The sequence below is a fragment of the Lissotriton vulgaris genome, chromosome 7, assembly GCF_964263255.1.
Source record: "Lissotriton vulgaris chromosome 7, aLisVul1.2, whole genome shotgun sequence".
Lineage (NCBI taxonomy): Eukaryota > Metazoa > Chordata > Amphibia > Caudata > Salamandridae > Lissotriton > Lissotriton vulgaris.
The window spans coordinates 1,643,177,836-1,643,194,501 of NC_141695.1; the positions used below are offsets into that span (position 1 = coordinate 1,643,177,836).

The 16,666-nt window shown below is 41.4% G+C and overlaps 1 protein-coding gene across 1 annotated transcript in view; it reads left to right on the forward strand.

Moving 5' to 3' along the window:
• ARFGEF2 (ARF guanine nucleotide exchange factor 2) overlaps positions 1-2,784 on the forward strand; it is a 548,111-nt gene extending 545,327 nt beyond the window's left edge. The window contains exon 39 of the mRNA XM_086932618.1: positions 2,127-2,784. Coding sequence (XP_086788744.1) covers positions 2,127-2,303 — 177 coding nt within the window. The 3' untranslated portion in view covers positions 2,304-2,784. The remainder of the gene's footprint in view (positions 1-2,126) is intronic.
• Positions 2,785-16,666: the final 13,882 nt, after the last annotated feature.

The following is a 16,666-nucleotide window of genomic DNA, read 5'->3' on the forward strand; positions in this document are numbered from 1 at the left end:
TAGCTCAGCGCCAGGACACCCATGGGTAATCGTGCGCTTCTTACAAATTCCAATAACATAACATAACAATAGGTCTCGCATTTGCGAGAGTTTAAGCTATTGCCATTGTAAATGACAATGCAATGCCTTTCATTTATGTTTTAAAAACAAACACGTAAATAAAAGGCATTGCCATTTACTATGCCAGAAGTTCAAACTCTCACAACTGCGAGACCTATTGCATTGAAAATGTTTGTTTCCTGATAGTGGTGTTTTGGTCCGGGCGTCCTTTTTGCCAAAGTCATGATTGTTTTTCATGTTAGGCAGTCCATCACACTCTAAACTTTATTTGCCCCACCTCACAACCCAGAGGAGTAGAAACTCTATCAGTTGGACCCCAGAAAAGCCTTCAGTTTCTACATCAATTGCACCAAAGACCATCAATCGGGTGGACGATCATCTTTTTGTGGGGTTCTCAGGGACTTTAAGGTGAATAGCATTAAAATCTTCTATGCCCTGCCAAAAAGTAGCCTCTAGAAAGACTGAAGGGCCTTACCAGGCCAAGGCTGCTACCATTGAGCTGCACTCCTGTGCTTGACATCCCGGTGTCGTTCCACATGTTCATGAAGCACTACTGCCTTGGCCATTTAGTCCAGTCCTTCAGGACCTTCTGGTCTGAGCCATTCCACAGACTTACCACCTGGGCAGGTACTGCTTTGGTATCTATTCCAAAGGTGAGGAATCTGCAGTTAGAAGACTCCATCAGAGGAACACTGTTATTAACCTTTGGTAATGCTCTTTCTTGTGAATACCACAGATTCTTGACCACTCTCCCACCCCCCCATTCTGTGGAATGGACTCTTAGACCTCTAAAAATGTCCCAGGCAAGATATCGGCGCACTGATGGTTCTGAATATTGTTTGTCTCCACGTCCGAGGGAGTCAAAAAATAAACTGATATTGACATGCAGGGGTGGCGTTTATATGGAGCTCCATTGTGATTTCACAGCACCACCTACAGGTGACTGAGAGCAATGCTGTTTTTTGCTGTCCATATCCAGTCTGGTGTTCGGGGATATTCTAAAGGTAAGGTTGAGCAGTTAGGTGGAGTATCCACCAGAAAGAGTGTTACTGAAGCAAGTTTGTTGAGATGTCTACTGACAAGACCTCAGTAGTTGACAACGGGGTATCAAGGTCCATAGTGAAAATGGCAGTATCATCTGCATAAGCTTCTAAACTTATATTGGATCAAGTGCATACTACGAAGGCCATCAATTGCAGTCTCATGAGATGTCCAAGACCAGGCTCCATGAAAATTATGTAATGAAAGGGTGTAGTGGACCCTTCTGCCTGGTACCTCAATTAGAATTGGGGGTGAATGTTTGTCATGAGATAAAATGTATTCGGCTATAGAGGGTCTGGACTCTTTTTATGAAGAATAGGTTGTATTACATGATCTTCATCGCCTCAAATGTTTTATATTACTAATGAAACCTGTTTGGTTATAGAGAAAGAAAGAAGTAGCTGTGACCTAAAAAGATAATCATGAATAAGAAGATAGCTTGTCTTGGAAGAGTGAATTTATATAGTGCTAATACACCCTCTGTTAATGGTCTTTACACACCCCTTTTAGAGATATGTGGTATTAACATTTGGAGAATGGGGGGCAACCCAGGGAAGAGAGAACATGGCATGTGGCAGAATATAAATGACTGTTTAGTATTGAATTTTTGTATTGTACTGGGTGTCCTGCTTCTTCCTATGTATGCAATATGAGAAAAGCAGTTCTTGAAAGCTCATTAGAAATCATGAAGGTCCTTCTGGTACAAAAAACTAATTACATTAATTTACATTAATTATTTTAAAAAAAACACATTTTGGTCATTTAGAATTTAAAAATAATATAAAAACTTGGAAGCCTATAACGAAACAACAAGTATTTTCAAAATCTAACCTTGCCTTGGTATGTGTTCGCACCAATGGAATTCAGATGTATGACATCAAAGTAAATCTTTAATTTCTGAAAACAGCAGTAGGGCTCATGATTTGGATTGGAAATTTCAGTTTAAGGGTAATTTCTCAAATAAGACAAAGCATGACAAAAATGTAATCTACTTTTAATAATAACTTTTTTGTTTTTCTTTCCAGTTTATAGCACATGCTTCGAAGTATTACCCATACCTTTGTGAAATTATGCAGTTTGACCTAATTCCTGAGCTCCGAGTTGTCTTGCGGAAGTTCTTCCTACGCATAGGGCTGGTTTTCAAAATCTGGATGCCAGAGGAGAGGCTACAGACTACTGTGTCACATTTAGCATCTTCGTAGAAGATTATACCTTCCTCCTCCTGTGGACTCATGGAATTGTATATGAAGAATAGCTTTATGAAGGCTACAACTGATGAGGATAAAGAAAGAAATAAGAAAAATTGGCAGTGCTTTTCTTAAAGTCGAATAAGTAGCCTTTTAAAGATGCAATATATTGTATAAACCTGTACTCGAGCAAATGAAAGTTTATTATAATTTATTTAAATATAATATGTTAAAATATTTTATAAATCTGGTTAAGATATCTCCATTCCCAATGCAGAAGATTATTTAAGTTACGGAAGAACATATATCAAGAGCTCCTTCACTAAACATAAATGGTTTACTTGAAGCCAGGTCTTATAGAGATCTGATTCTTCAGTTAGATTTTTTTAAAATGTTTTTCGAAAGGTGGTTCTTGCATCCATTGAAATTGACAGAGTATCCTTGACTCGACGAATGCTATGAAGTCCAGCTTTACCCAAATAAATGATGACTTGCTTATTTATCTCTTTGGTAATTATTACTCAAAGTTGGTTTCTTTTAAGGATAGAGATTCTTTTGTCTGGAGCAACTCAAGATCCCATTTGTAGGATTAGCCAAAGAGACCATATGAGCTATCCAAAGTAATCCTTAAATACAACAGACACATGAAGAAAGAAAAAAAACTGTTTTCTATTATCAGATGTTTTGGTGGACTACTAAATAGATGTGGACACTGCTTTCCAAATAACAGTTTTCATTTACAATGTATCAAGTCATGTTTCTAAAATAGGTATAAAATGATTTCCCCTTTAAAGCTTGGCTCTCCTCTGGTTCCTTCTCGCAATTGCTTTTAAATCCTCAAACAATTTGGAGTGGGACGTCAAAGATAGTGGGTGGGTGAGTGGGTGTGAAATCCCATCAATTCTTGCAAGTTTGTTTGCAGTATACAGCAGATCAAAAAAGTATGTTCTTTGATAAATTGTAGGTTACAGACTTGAATGCTCAGTTTTAGTATTACAATGGGTAATCTTGAACATTTTGGCCTATTAATTTGTAATAATTTTAACTCTCCCGTAGCCTTCTTCACAAATGATTTTTTCAGGTGTTTCCATTGGTTTATAATATATAATTTTAGTTTTTCCAACACTACTCTTGAAGTCTTTAGTAAACTCCTAAAGGTAATTGTAGTGTATACTTTCTATCCTGTATTGATGTGACTCTCACCCCTTGACTTAAGAATGGCTCTTTTGAGTAAGGCATCCAGACACAAAATGTATAGGCTCTGCATAGGTATTGTGGTTAAGGTAAAAAATTATGCAATAACATTTTGGATTTCATAAATAATTACTATTGATTATCATGAGGGAAATTAAACCCTGAAGTGTGTACAATACAGTGAATACACAATATGGAAAATAAAACTAAAACAAACATTTGTAAAATTCCTGCTAAACTTAATTTGTGCAGCATTAGCACATTAGTCTCTTTTTTAAATTTATTTAAAACTGAAAATAAAAGTTTACTTAAATCCTATATATTTGTTATATACTACCAAGATTCAAGAATTAAGTAGAGATGGTCCATATTAACCGCTGGCCAAACCCTCCGAGATATTGTCGATTTGCAATTAGGAAAATAAAAAAGTTGAATCCGCACTTTTCAAAACATTCCACTTTTTTTTATATACAGAAGTGTCCACACAAATTGTCATTAAAAAAGACATTATGCTGATCCTCATTGTGTTGGCTCTGCACTGCTGCTGAGCAAATAAATGGAGGGAAGTAACAGGCCAGCTGGCAGCAGGCCAACACTCTCCCCATTGCCCTTTGTGTCATGAGCTCCACCATCTCACAACAGCTCCTTGATTCAACTACACCACACCATCTCTGGGTCCACCTCTCCCCCATGACTTGTGGCCAAAACCCCTCTTCCCCACAGCTCCATCCCCAGAATACTCATCTGGTCCCTCTTCCCCTCCATAAGCCCTCAACCCCCACTCCCCACTCATGTTACCTGTGCCGTCCAGCCCTGTGCACTTTTGGAGTGCAGGTTGTCCGATGCCAAAGAGAGCAGGGTTTTCACATTTAGATCTACACTCTCTGGCATCAGACTGCATTTAGTTCTGAAGTGTGGTACTGCTGGACAGTCTACCAATTCAGAGTTTCTGCAATGACACACCAAGAGCTGGGTATTATTTTTGTGACAGGCGCATTTTCTGCCTGCTGCAAAAATACCACTCATTTTTGGGTTTGCGACTTCAAATTTTGAAAGGGTGGTTTTGCTGCAAAATGTGCCACTCCAGGCCAATTTAGTGTTACATATGTGTAAAGTATAAACATTCTATAAATATTTTGACTGTTTGCAAAATATAAACTATGAAAAAGTGTTGAAATTCCTGTTAAATACTAATGGTTATAAGTATTTGTCTATTCACTACTTAGCCTCTACATTACTTTATGAAGTATGAATTTGTGAGAAAAATGAACCTGTCTACTCAGTAGGTCAGTTCTCGCCTGTTTTAACTAACAAGCACCATCTCATTCATTACATGGAAATTTCAGATTTTTTTTAATGTCCAGGGAAGAAAGCTTTATCAAAGTTAGCTTCCTAATCTTTCAAAAATTAGTGGACCCATGTCCGAGATTAATTGTTTTACGTAGTGGAAATTGACTAAAGTGGGAGCTGCTGTCAGTATTGATGCCCAAGAGTAGAAGAGTGTTTTGAATGGTCATGGCATACACTACAGGGGAATTAATTTACTACCAGCCCAGTATTCATTTTTTTAATTTTGCAGATTTGAAGGTTTGGTTCCTTGCGTTACAGGAGTATCACCTTGATTATTGGAGCCTTTACCATGTGTACATATTTATACAATTTCTTAACTATTGAACTTAGGGAGTTGTTAATTTGCTTAGCACATTATAAAAAATGTGTACGTGTGTGCATCTTTTATATAATCTGCAGACATGCAATACAGCTGTATGTTCTATATACCAAATACGGATCAGCACTGTTGCTGTATACATTGTGTTACATGGGTGATGGAGGCACACAATGAATGCTTTACATCCCTTGAGAAGCTATTTTTTGACTTGTATATCTGCAGACTAAAAGGTTGTATTGGGAAATGTATTATTTATATTGAACCTGATTTAAAAGGAGAAAATGAAAACCGCAGGATTGTCTCTCTTATGTACTGCTACATAAATTGTGTTGATACATATGAAATGATTGAACAATAATAAAATATTGCATTTCAGGTTTGAGTGTTAAAAGTAAACACACATAATTGTGTGCATATTTTTCTTTATCTGTCTATTTTGCACATCTGTCTTAAAACTTAAAGTGTAAGATAGTGTTATGTAACCAAGTAATTGTTTAAAACAATCATTTTCATCAAATTGATACACTAGATAAAGCTCCACAACCCTGAAATGTTTAAAGGCCCCTTTCCAAGGCAATCTGATGACATTGAGCAGGTCTTTCAAATACATTTACATGATCAAATCATACATTTGACCAAATAATACCCTCAGTATAAAAATCTACTCCTTTCCCAGCAAACACTATAGCAGAAGGTATTACTAATTCATTTAAAGCAACCTCAAGCAAGTAATCTTATTTCTTATAATATGTGGTATCTAACATTATCTAATTTTAGCTGAATTAAATCATTTGTTTCTCATCTACACCGAAGTACAATGAACTTGTATAGTGCAAAAAAATTCTAACAGTCCCAAGAAATAAATCCATGCAATTTTAAATTAATTCTGCCCCCACCCACCATGTTGCTACTTAATGCATTGTGACCTCCAATACTAAAATTGCTCTATGGCCTCACTATACTAAAACCCCAACAATTCACATTTTACTGCCCTTGAAAAAAGCATTTACTACTATGTGCTTGTATGGCTAAATGGCTGAATATTCTTGCTAAAGGAAATCTCATGATTAACTAAACCTTTCACCATTCGCAAGCCCTATAAGATGGTCAGGATGTATTATGTGCTTTGTAAGCTATAGTATTCACTAGCACTTACAAACTTGTTGAATCAAGTTTATTTATTTCTACAAACTAACAGTGGAACATGATTCTTAAAGGCAGATGGCAATGTTATCCTTCTGCATTTGTCGAATACTACTGTATATATTTCTTATCACAAGATTATGTTCAAAAAGTTTTTTTTTTTTACAAACATGTTCATCAGCAATAGGAAAATTAGACCACCAGTCATATTTTGTAAATGTTACTTAGTGCCTAAGAAAAATGACAGTTTGGATATTCAACATCTCAAATTGTATTTAGTTTATACTTAAATAAAATATGTCAACACTAAAGAGGTTAAACTGTAAACTTTTTAAAATGTACATACTGTCGCTCATTTTGGCGTCACTGAACACTAGGACCTCTGAAACTCCTGTGTATTATGTACACGTTCTTTTTTAATTAAAATACATTTCTTTAAAGTGTTGTCCCTTCTTTTTATATTCCATTAGTTTGGAACTTGATTAAGGTTTCCCCAGGTAAAGTATTTGATCAGCTAATAGTAATTTGACACATTGTTCCAGTTAAACCATATTTTGAGCATGGGCAAGATTTAGAGCAAATATCTATTTTGAGTTGGTGCACAGCTTGAAAGAACATTTGTTAAAAAACATAATAAAAACAAAATTGGGATCAGGTGTCAAAACTCCCTTCTGTCACAAAACTCCTTTTCCTTTTTAATATTGTCCTGTGAATAAATAACTCATATATGCTGTCTGTGATATGGAACAATGAGAAATTGCTTTTCACAGTGTTTTAACCCAAAATGTGTTTGTGTATAGTATGGCTAAGAACATAATATTGTATCAAAGAAAAGAACAGCATGACAATACCAGCATGATAGATAGTTTATTTATCATATCATCAGGAATAAGGGACATTGTATATTAAATAAGTCAGGTCCATCCTCTTTTCCATTTTCTACAAGTATCCTTTACATTTACAATATAACAAGGCATATTAAAATACAAATAAATACAGCACAAATTAACAGGGCAATTCAGCATCAACCAACAAGTGAATTGAGCCCATACACATATTCCTTCCAAAACATTGCAAAGCAGCTCCTTCTCAAAACAAAACCATTGTTTACATGGACAACCTATGTTGTTTTAAATGTTAATGCTTAAGGCAAAGGGAGAAAGAAGAAATCCTACTAGGTAAAACATTGGATAAGCTGACTGATTTAACAGGTCTCCTTTGGATAGATAATTTTCCTGACTCTTCTGCAGTGTTTACTTTGTCTCTAAATGAGCAGGTCCTGATGTAGGAGAGGAGATTATTGCTCCAAGAAATAATTTTCAAAAGTGTGTCACAGTTATCTTGAGTAAATTAGGAGTGTGCTTCCGTATTGCAATTCTAGAATATGAACAAATGTTTGCCCTAACCACTTTAAAACAATTGGCTCCATATACAATATTTCACTGAGGCTACAACCATGGTGGTCCAGCCTTTCAGACAATCCATTTCAATCTGGATAGGTTTACCCTTTTAAAATCTGTGTGCTGCTGCTGTTCCTAGCAGTCACCGTCTTTCTCTCCGTTAGTACATAAAAGTGCCAGCACAGACAAAAAACTATATCTACACAAGACTTCTCAATTCATGTAGAGCTCACATAGTCACCCATTATTATGCAACAAGCACCCTGGTTACAGGTTTTCTAATGTTTAGTTTCGAATGTCAGCCCTTTTCTGAAATACTCTGAGGCCTGAGCTGATGTTAAAATTGTTAGGGGTGCCTCCATCGAAGTGAGAATCAATTGATCTCATCCACCATAGTGTAAGGGGCATGATGGTGAACCAATTTGGAATACCAGAACAGAAAAATCTAGAGTCACATGGTTTTGTATTATCCCTCCCTAGGTTAATAGGTTTCTAATTGGGATTTGACATTTTTTGTGTTTGTAGAGGAGGGGGGAAAAGAAAAGTCCTCTCTCTGACTCACACCAAATCAGTAAAGTCTAGGGTTTGAAGTAATTATGTTTTTGCAGGAACTTTTCCAAGTTTTTGATCTTTATCATCAACATTTTACTTTCCAGTGTACAATCTAAATGCTATCATCATTGTAAAATGCATTGTATTGGAGTTACATTCTAGGAACACAATTTGAACGATGCTTATGACTGATGCATACGTATAGCTGGCAGTAAAAGTATGTCCAGATTAAGTGATGCATCTATTTCCCGGATCTGCATAATTTATGAAACAGTATTTTTCATGTGAAATTCTATAAACTTAAACTTGAATCTGATTTGCGCAAAAATGGGACATTTATTCATCCACACAAATTTTTCATGCTGAGAAATTTAGACGCTAAAAATATTGCACAAATTTGAGCCCCAAGTCATCCTGCTGTTACATGCAGCATTTGTACTTACGACTGTTTTTTCAAGTAACTTAACTGTCCGCAATATTTTGCCACTTTTTAAAATTTAATTTATTGTTGAATTAATGTAGCGAAGAGTTTTACAGTTTTGGTCTCGAAGAAAATAATCGCAATGTTCTGAATTGGTATTTAGCTAGAATGAAAAATTAGAGTACGAGGTACATTCACATGCATTTTTCTTTCATTTGAAGATCCTTATATTCATGTTTCCCATCTCAGAGTGTCAATGTGCAAAATGTATGTTATATTTAAAATATCTGTATTTTGTTCTCTTTTTGTTTTGTCTATATATGTAGTATACTTTTAAAAAGGTTTATCACTGATTTAATGAACAGCATTCCTTGCCCGATGGATGTAAACATTTTCAATGAACGAACAGAGTAATTATATAATATGAAAGGTTATGTAAAGTTTTCTATGTAAAATATTATGTAAAATACTGTTAAGATATTATATGCTTTAATCGGAAGGTAAATCAATAAAGTTTTAAAAGTGAATGTCTTAATAGTGCGATTTATTTACTCAGACATTTTCTTTGTTTGCAGGATTATTCTAATTGATTATTACCCTTGCAGATTCTTTATTTTTGCAGTATCTCGCCCTCCAGAGAGATAGTCTTTGGATGCTTCATGCCCCATAGGGTATGAATGATGCTTGGTCTACCTTGCCTATTAGTGCCCCTTTCTGCACTACAGATTTGGGGACCCTGAAATGCACATGATCTAAATTGTCTGGAAGTTTGATTTCTAGTTTACTTTTTTTCTCTTCTTACTCTGCAAATGAGCAGAAGGTCTTTGTGGTTTGTAGGAAGCCGGCTCGGTGTATACTAGACCAAAAAAATGTATAGTGTGCACAGTCCAGGGAGTCCCCAAAGGTATGGCAGAGGTTAAAGTAGATAATACCTTTATTTAGTGGTAGCTGGGCTGAGCAATCAGGCTTACCAGAAGGTAGTGTGAATGTAATATTTAGTACCGGTACAAGATAGACAGTTGCAGGTAATTGATAGAGTACAATGCAATCCTAAGGAAGGAAAACCGTGTTATGCAACAGCGGGTAAAAACACAACTTATGGTCCCAGTCTTCGGGGTGGGTAGTCCGACCCTCGCTGTAGGTGGAAGGTAGGCACCACCAGCCCAGCAGTCGCGTGGATGGAGATGCGGAGGGGATGGAGGAGTTCGTCCGAGTTTGGCCCGTCTTGGAGAGGTCACGATCGAGCAGCAGGGCAGGAGGAGGCCGACACGGCCAATTGAAGAAAGGTACAAGCTCTCAGGAACGGAGATGTGAGCAGCTTGGGTTGTTGGGCCGTGAGAATCCCTCTAGGTTGTGGAGGATGTCCAGCTGCAGTACTTTCTTCTGCCTCTGCAGGGTCGCGTCAACACAAGTGTTGGTCCTCTACCGCCGCAGTCTTGAGGTTCTTTTTGCAGTAGTGAGTCATGCTGATACAAGTGTCGGTCCTCAACTACTGCGGTTCTTGTACTGGCGGACGCCGGGGACTAGAGCCTCTAAGAGGAGGTTCTTGGACATTGGGTTAAGGCTGGAAGTTCTGCGGGTTTTCTTAGAGGCCTAGCAGAGTTTCTTGAAGAACAGCAGGTCCAGTTGTCAAACCAGCTACTGGTGGCAGGGTTCTTGACGGGTTCCTGCCTGCAGCGGTTCAGTTCCTGGTCCGGCAGCAATCGTCTTCTTCTGTCGAATCTGAGGAACAAGGTTCAAGGGAGCCTTTAAATACTAAATTTAAGGGTGTTACTGAGGTGGGGAGGGGGGGCAGAAGCCAATGGCCACTGTCCCCTATGGTGTCCACAACCTTTGGGTGCCACCTCCCTTTGGGGTGAAGGGCGCATCCCTGTTCCTATTGGGCCTCATTCTGTAATTGAAAATGGATAATTTCTAAGAACGGGGTTCAGCTCACCTCTGCTCTCGGCGGCCCTAGGGGTGTGCCATGCTGAGTTGGACACTCCTACTCTTCTTGCTAATTTTCCCATCCATCCTGCTGACAAAAGTTGGGCCTGGACAGGGGGGTGGGCATCTCCATTAGTTGGAGCTGCCCAAATCAGCACATCACAAGTTGAGAGCCTTTGAGGCTCACTGCCAAGTGTTGCTGTTCCTGCCAGGGGGAGGTGTGAAGTACCTCCACCCAGAGCAGGCTTTGTTCCTGACCTCTGAGAACACACAATGCTCTCACCCCATGAGGTCAGAAACGGTTCTAGTAGTGGCTGGCTGGCAGGGACCATTCCGCCAACTCACAAGAAGTTTGTAGGTTTTCAGGGGGCATTCTTAGATGTCCCCTGAGTGCATTTTATAATAAATCCAACACTGTCATCTGTGTGGGCTTATTATGCTGAGAAGTTTAGTTCCCAGTTTTCAGCAAAGTCATCATGGAGCTATGGAGTTGGTAATAGCAACCTCCCAGCCCATGTACTCTTAATGGCTTCACTGCATATACAATGTCTGTGAAGGCACAGCGTCTGTAAGGGCATATTGCTCATGCAGTTATGCCCTCACCTGTGATACGGTGCACGCTGCCTTAGGGATGTAAGGCTTGCTAGAGGTGTGACACCCATGGCACTGGCAGTGTTGGTGGGCATGGCCCACAGGGATGTGTGCCATGCCATTTCGACTCTTCAGTTTGAGCTGCACCAAAACACGCAGCCTACGATGGCAATGTGTCTGTGTTAAAGTGAGAGGTCTCTGAGGGTGGCATAATACATGCTGCAGCCCTTTAGAGGCCCTCTCTGGTCACAGGGCCCTCAGTGCCAGAAGTACCTTTTACAAGGCACTTACAGGTGGCCCATAGGTGTGCCAATTGTGAAGACAAAGGTACCGTTTTGGGAAAGAACACTGGTGCTGGTGCCTGGTTAGCAGGGTCATAGCACACACTTAGTCAAGTTGGTATCTGGCAAATAGTTCGGGATAACTATGCAACCTACACAACCCGCTCCCCAAATGAAAGATGATAAAGCTAACCTTTCCAAAGAGAGTCTTCATTGTTTAGGTGGAAGAACCTGGAAAGTCCATCTGCATTTGCATGGGCAGTCCCTGGTCTGTGTGCCACTGTAAAGTCCGTTCCCTGTTGTACCACCTGAACAGTTTGGGATTTTCACCTTTCATTTGCTTTAGCCATCTGGGAGTCTGTGGTGAGTTTGGATTAGGAAGTGAGTACCAAACAGGTGGGGTCTCAGCTTCTTTAGGGACCGAAACCACAGAAAAGGCCTCCCGCTCAATGATACTCCAACACTGTTCCCAGGGGAGTAGCCTCCTGCTTATAAAAGCAACAGGTTGGTCTTGGCCATCATTATTCTGGGGTAGGACTGCTCCTTTACCTAGCTCAGAGGCATCAGTCTGCACAATGAACTTCTTGGTGTAGACTGGAGTTTTGAGAATAGGTGTGAAGCACATTGCCTCTTTCAGGATGTCAAAAGCCTTTTGACAACTGGGGGCGTGGCCAAGCCGAGCTGCAAAGTGGCCGCTCACTGAGAGGGCTCTGCACCCCGAGCCCGTAAATCCGCCATTTATCTGGGCACATCTGTCAATTCCCGGCTACTAGAACTCCAGATGCTGTTGTAGCTATCAGGCAGCCTGCAACGTGACCTTCCAGAAGCCTGAGGGCCTCGAGTTTCTGCGGCAGCGCTCATGGATATTTGCTGCCTGGTGCGGCCTCATACACGCGGTGGCGGCCCGGGACTGGAGTGGGCGGTGCTGCTGCCGACCCTACGCATCCGTCGCCTCGAGGACTGCGGGAGCGCCTGTGCTGAAGAGCACTTGTTGGCCTGGTTGCACCAGCTGTGATTCCCTGTGCCAGCTGGAGCTGTGAGACCATATCGGCGGACCCGGTGAGTTGCGGGCGGGGTCCGGGTTAGGACAGAGATGCAGCACGCTGTGGCAGGGGACAGACACTAGGCCTCTGCCAATAAGTGGAGGGCTGAGGGCCTTCCCTGCTCTGGTGGGTTCGGCCTGGACACAGCCGTGCACAGCGCCGGCTGCCCATGCCTTTGGTGAACGCTGACATGTGTGGGCGCACTGGGAGCCAGAGATGCACCGGACACATGACGCGGCCCTGGTGGATATGTGCATACAGGCGACGCAACACATATTAAGCTCATGCAATGGTCAAGTCACTGCAGGCAGGGAAAACGGACACTGAGGGCGATGGAAGCACCGCTGGTGGCAACGCACTAATATGGGCAACACACTAATCAGGCCCTGAGTTCTGCACTCCCGTAAAATCTTTCCTAAATCCCCTGTGTAATAAGAGACTGGGGCGAAAGTGGTGAGGCCTATACGAGAACTACTCCACAGGCACAACGGGAAACACATGCGGGCTGAGTGCACCAGAGAAGCAAAAGAGGCGGTGGGCAAGCAGTGGAGTTAACATACTGGAACAGAGAGGCCCTCTGCAAGGATATTGACGCTGCACAGGCGGCTGCTGTTAAGCAAAGGGCTCCCCATCGAGCCAAGGAATGGGGATAACTGATGGGAAGCATCTAACCTTTGACAAGAGGGTGACGAGGCAACACGAGGGCGGCTCCACGCAGCCTAGCAAAACTACTTGGGCCACCATGGACGCCACGCAAGAAAAAGATTTGAGGTCCATGTTGAAGGTTGTGCAGGCTAGCCTTCAGACAATTGGCTCCAAACTAGACTCCATGGCTGCATGGTTGGATAATGTCACTCAGAAAGTTGACAAGCACGAAACCAGATTAGACACGTTAGAAACTAGAGTGTCAGATACTGATCATCGCCAGACAGAAACGGATGAACAGTTGCTGCGCATGGAAAAGTTCTCCAATTAATAAAAGCGAAGAACGAACATTTGGAGGCGAGGTCCTACCGCAATAACGTTTGCGTTATCGATATTCAGGAGTCAACAAACATCACCAACATGGAAAAATAGTTCTCAAATATGCTTAAGGACCTCTTTGGGAACGACCTCTCGGATCTGTTTCTAGTGGAGCGAGTGCGCCACACGCTGGGCCCAAAGACTACCGCTGCGTGCGCCAGCACGCCCAACCCTAGCTCGTCTCCTGAACTATTGGGACAGAGACGCAGTGCTGCAGCTTGCCCGAGAGAAGAGTGCACTACAATATCAAGGCAATACGATAACTATGTACCGAGACTTTACGCAATAAGAACAGGCAGCACGTCGGGAGTTTAATCAGGCCAAGAAACTACTCCAAAAGACAGACATTAAATACTCGCTATTCTATCCTGCAAAGCTGCGTGTGCAAACAGATGGCAAACCCCTAACATATACTGATGCCAGTGCAGCATGTAAGTTCGCCAAGCAGGAGATGAAAAAACGACTGGCAGCTTTATTGCGACAATAAAGGATCGCCAAGCAGCAGATTGAATGACAATGACTGAGTGTGCTGACCTTGCCTCATGATCCAATGCATGATTGCATGCCACCACTATTATGGACATTCGTTACCCATGACTGTTTCCCTCACACTCAAGCGACGTTTGCTAAAATTGGCAGCCAGAATGCCATAACACCGCCGAGAATTGGCATGGACCTGTTCACGGCACAAGTACTGCACCAGGGAACATTGCACATCCTAACATGGACGGATCACTATTTGATGCTATTTTCATGCCCTCTGGAAATTAAGTCTTCCAACTGGAAGTCGCCCATACCCTTAAAATCACAAAGGGGCAGATCTTGGCAGAAGCTCACTCCGGAAGCATTTAAGGAAAAGTTTCCACTACTTGACAAGGATGTTGATGATCAAAGCCCTCAGGATACCGACGTCCTGTTGCCAGATTTAACTTGGCCATGATTCAGACTTTGGAAGCGGTTATTCCTGAGTGCAATAAGAAGCCTGGCCCCCAACGTAAATCAGCTCCATGGTACTCGGTGTGGGGGGGTGGATGGGTTGAAAAAACGGATAAATCTTTATGTAAAGCCCTAGAGAGACGCTGGAGACGATCTAAAGAGGAGGTGGATAAGTCGAGTTATAAAGTGGCCTTAGCTTATTACCATCAAAAAATTAAAACCGCCAGATGCGCAATCATACAGCTGCAAATAGAACAGGCTGGAAACTCATCCAATGCACTGTTTGATATTGTTATGGGCTTTGCTTCTCCTCAAGCATGTAAACAGCTACCCGTAGAAACGCAGCTTTGTGAGTCCTTAGCGACGTACTTCCAGAATAAAATCTCTTTAATATATGATAATTTCCCCATCAAGAGCACCATCCTTGATAAATCTATTGGGTGTCATGATGTTTTTACACCAACACAGGGTTGCACTCGTAATCATTTTGAACCTATCTCAATAGAAGATGTAAACCTCCAACTTCAAGCATCAAAATCAGGGTCTCCGAGTGATATAAGCCCTCCAAATACTATGGCTCTGATCGCCTCTACTTGTGCCCCTCCAATTCAGGAGATTTTCAACTCCTCTATTGCCAATTGCTTCATTCCGATAGTGTGGAAGGAAGCCCATGTCTGCCCAATCCTTAAAAAACAAACAGCAGACCCCAAGGTCTTGAACAACTATAGACCAATACCGCTGCTACCTTTGTTGGGGAAAATACTAGAAACCCACATAAATAAGCAATTGAGCCACTATCTAGAGTCCAATAATATCTTTGATCTCTCACAGTTAGGCTTTCGGCCGGGCTTTAGCACAGAGACTGCCCTATTGGCAGTTACAGACTCAATAGGATTGACCCTTGACAAAGGAGGATCTGCAATGCTCATCCTCTTGGACCTCTCTGCAGCATTCGATACTGTCTCCCATCCACTGCTTGTGGAGAGGCTTCAGGACAGTGGGGTTGGGGATCTTGCTCTGAAATGGCTAATGAGCTTTTTGGTTGACAGGAAGCAATTGATCATGTTAGGCCCTTTCAGGTCCCAAAAATTCCAGCTTGACAAGGGAGTTCCGCAGGGCTCATGTTTAAGCCCTACTCTCTTCAACGTTTATATGGCCCCATTAGCTAAGATCGTCCGACGCTATGGGTTTGAGGTCGTCTCATATGCAGACGATACTCAACTGGTCTTTCCCATTGGGTCAAATTTAGAAGAGGAGAAAGTGCGCTTCTCGGCGGGAATGTTGGCTATCTCAAATTGGATGGCAGAATCCTGCCTCCAACTTAATCCAGAAAAAACAGAGCTGATGTTTCTGGGGAAAGCGCAGATTCTGACTCTGGCAGACTGGTGGCCTGCCCAGTTAGGGACGGCTCCTATCCCTTCAACATCAGTAAAAAGCCTAGGAATACAATTGGATGACAAATTGACTATGAAGGATAATGTCAGAAACATCTTGAGCTCGTGCTACTACAGTATCCGACTACTTTGTAGAATTATTCCATACTTACCAGTAAAACATCTTAGAACGGTGATCCAGGCGATGGTGGTGAGCCGTTTGGACTTCGGAAACGCTCTACTGGCAGAAGTAGGTGAGACCATAATAGCAAAACTCCAAGTCATCTCCGGCCTCGCCGTCACTTCCTCTGCTGAAAAGCTTCACTGGCTCCCAGTGAAAAAGAGGTTGTTTTTTAAGATTTGCTGCTTCACCTTTAAAGCTACTAATGGAATAGGTCCTGAATACCTGCAAAACAAACTCTGTAAGCAGATCTCTTGCCGCAACTTGAGATCAAATGAAAAGGCTCAACTGATGATTCCACGTATTTGGCGGACTCATTTAGGGGGCAAAACCTTCTCTTATATTGCCCCCAAATACTGGAATTCCCTGCCAGAAGCCTTGCGTAAGTCCACATCTTACCTTGTTTTTAGGAAACTATTGAAGGCTTTCTTATTCTAATATTTCTCTGTAGCTCTGGTATCCAATCTTTCTCTCCTTCAGGTTTCTGTCTAGTTAGCGCTGAGATGCCCCTGGGTGAGTCATGCGCATTACAAGAGACCTTTAAACAAGCATTTACAATGCAATGGTTTCGCCTTTCGAAAAGTTAGTTATTGGCATTGTAAATGACAAAATTTGTATTTGTGTTGGTTTTGAAAACAGATAAAT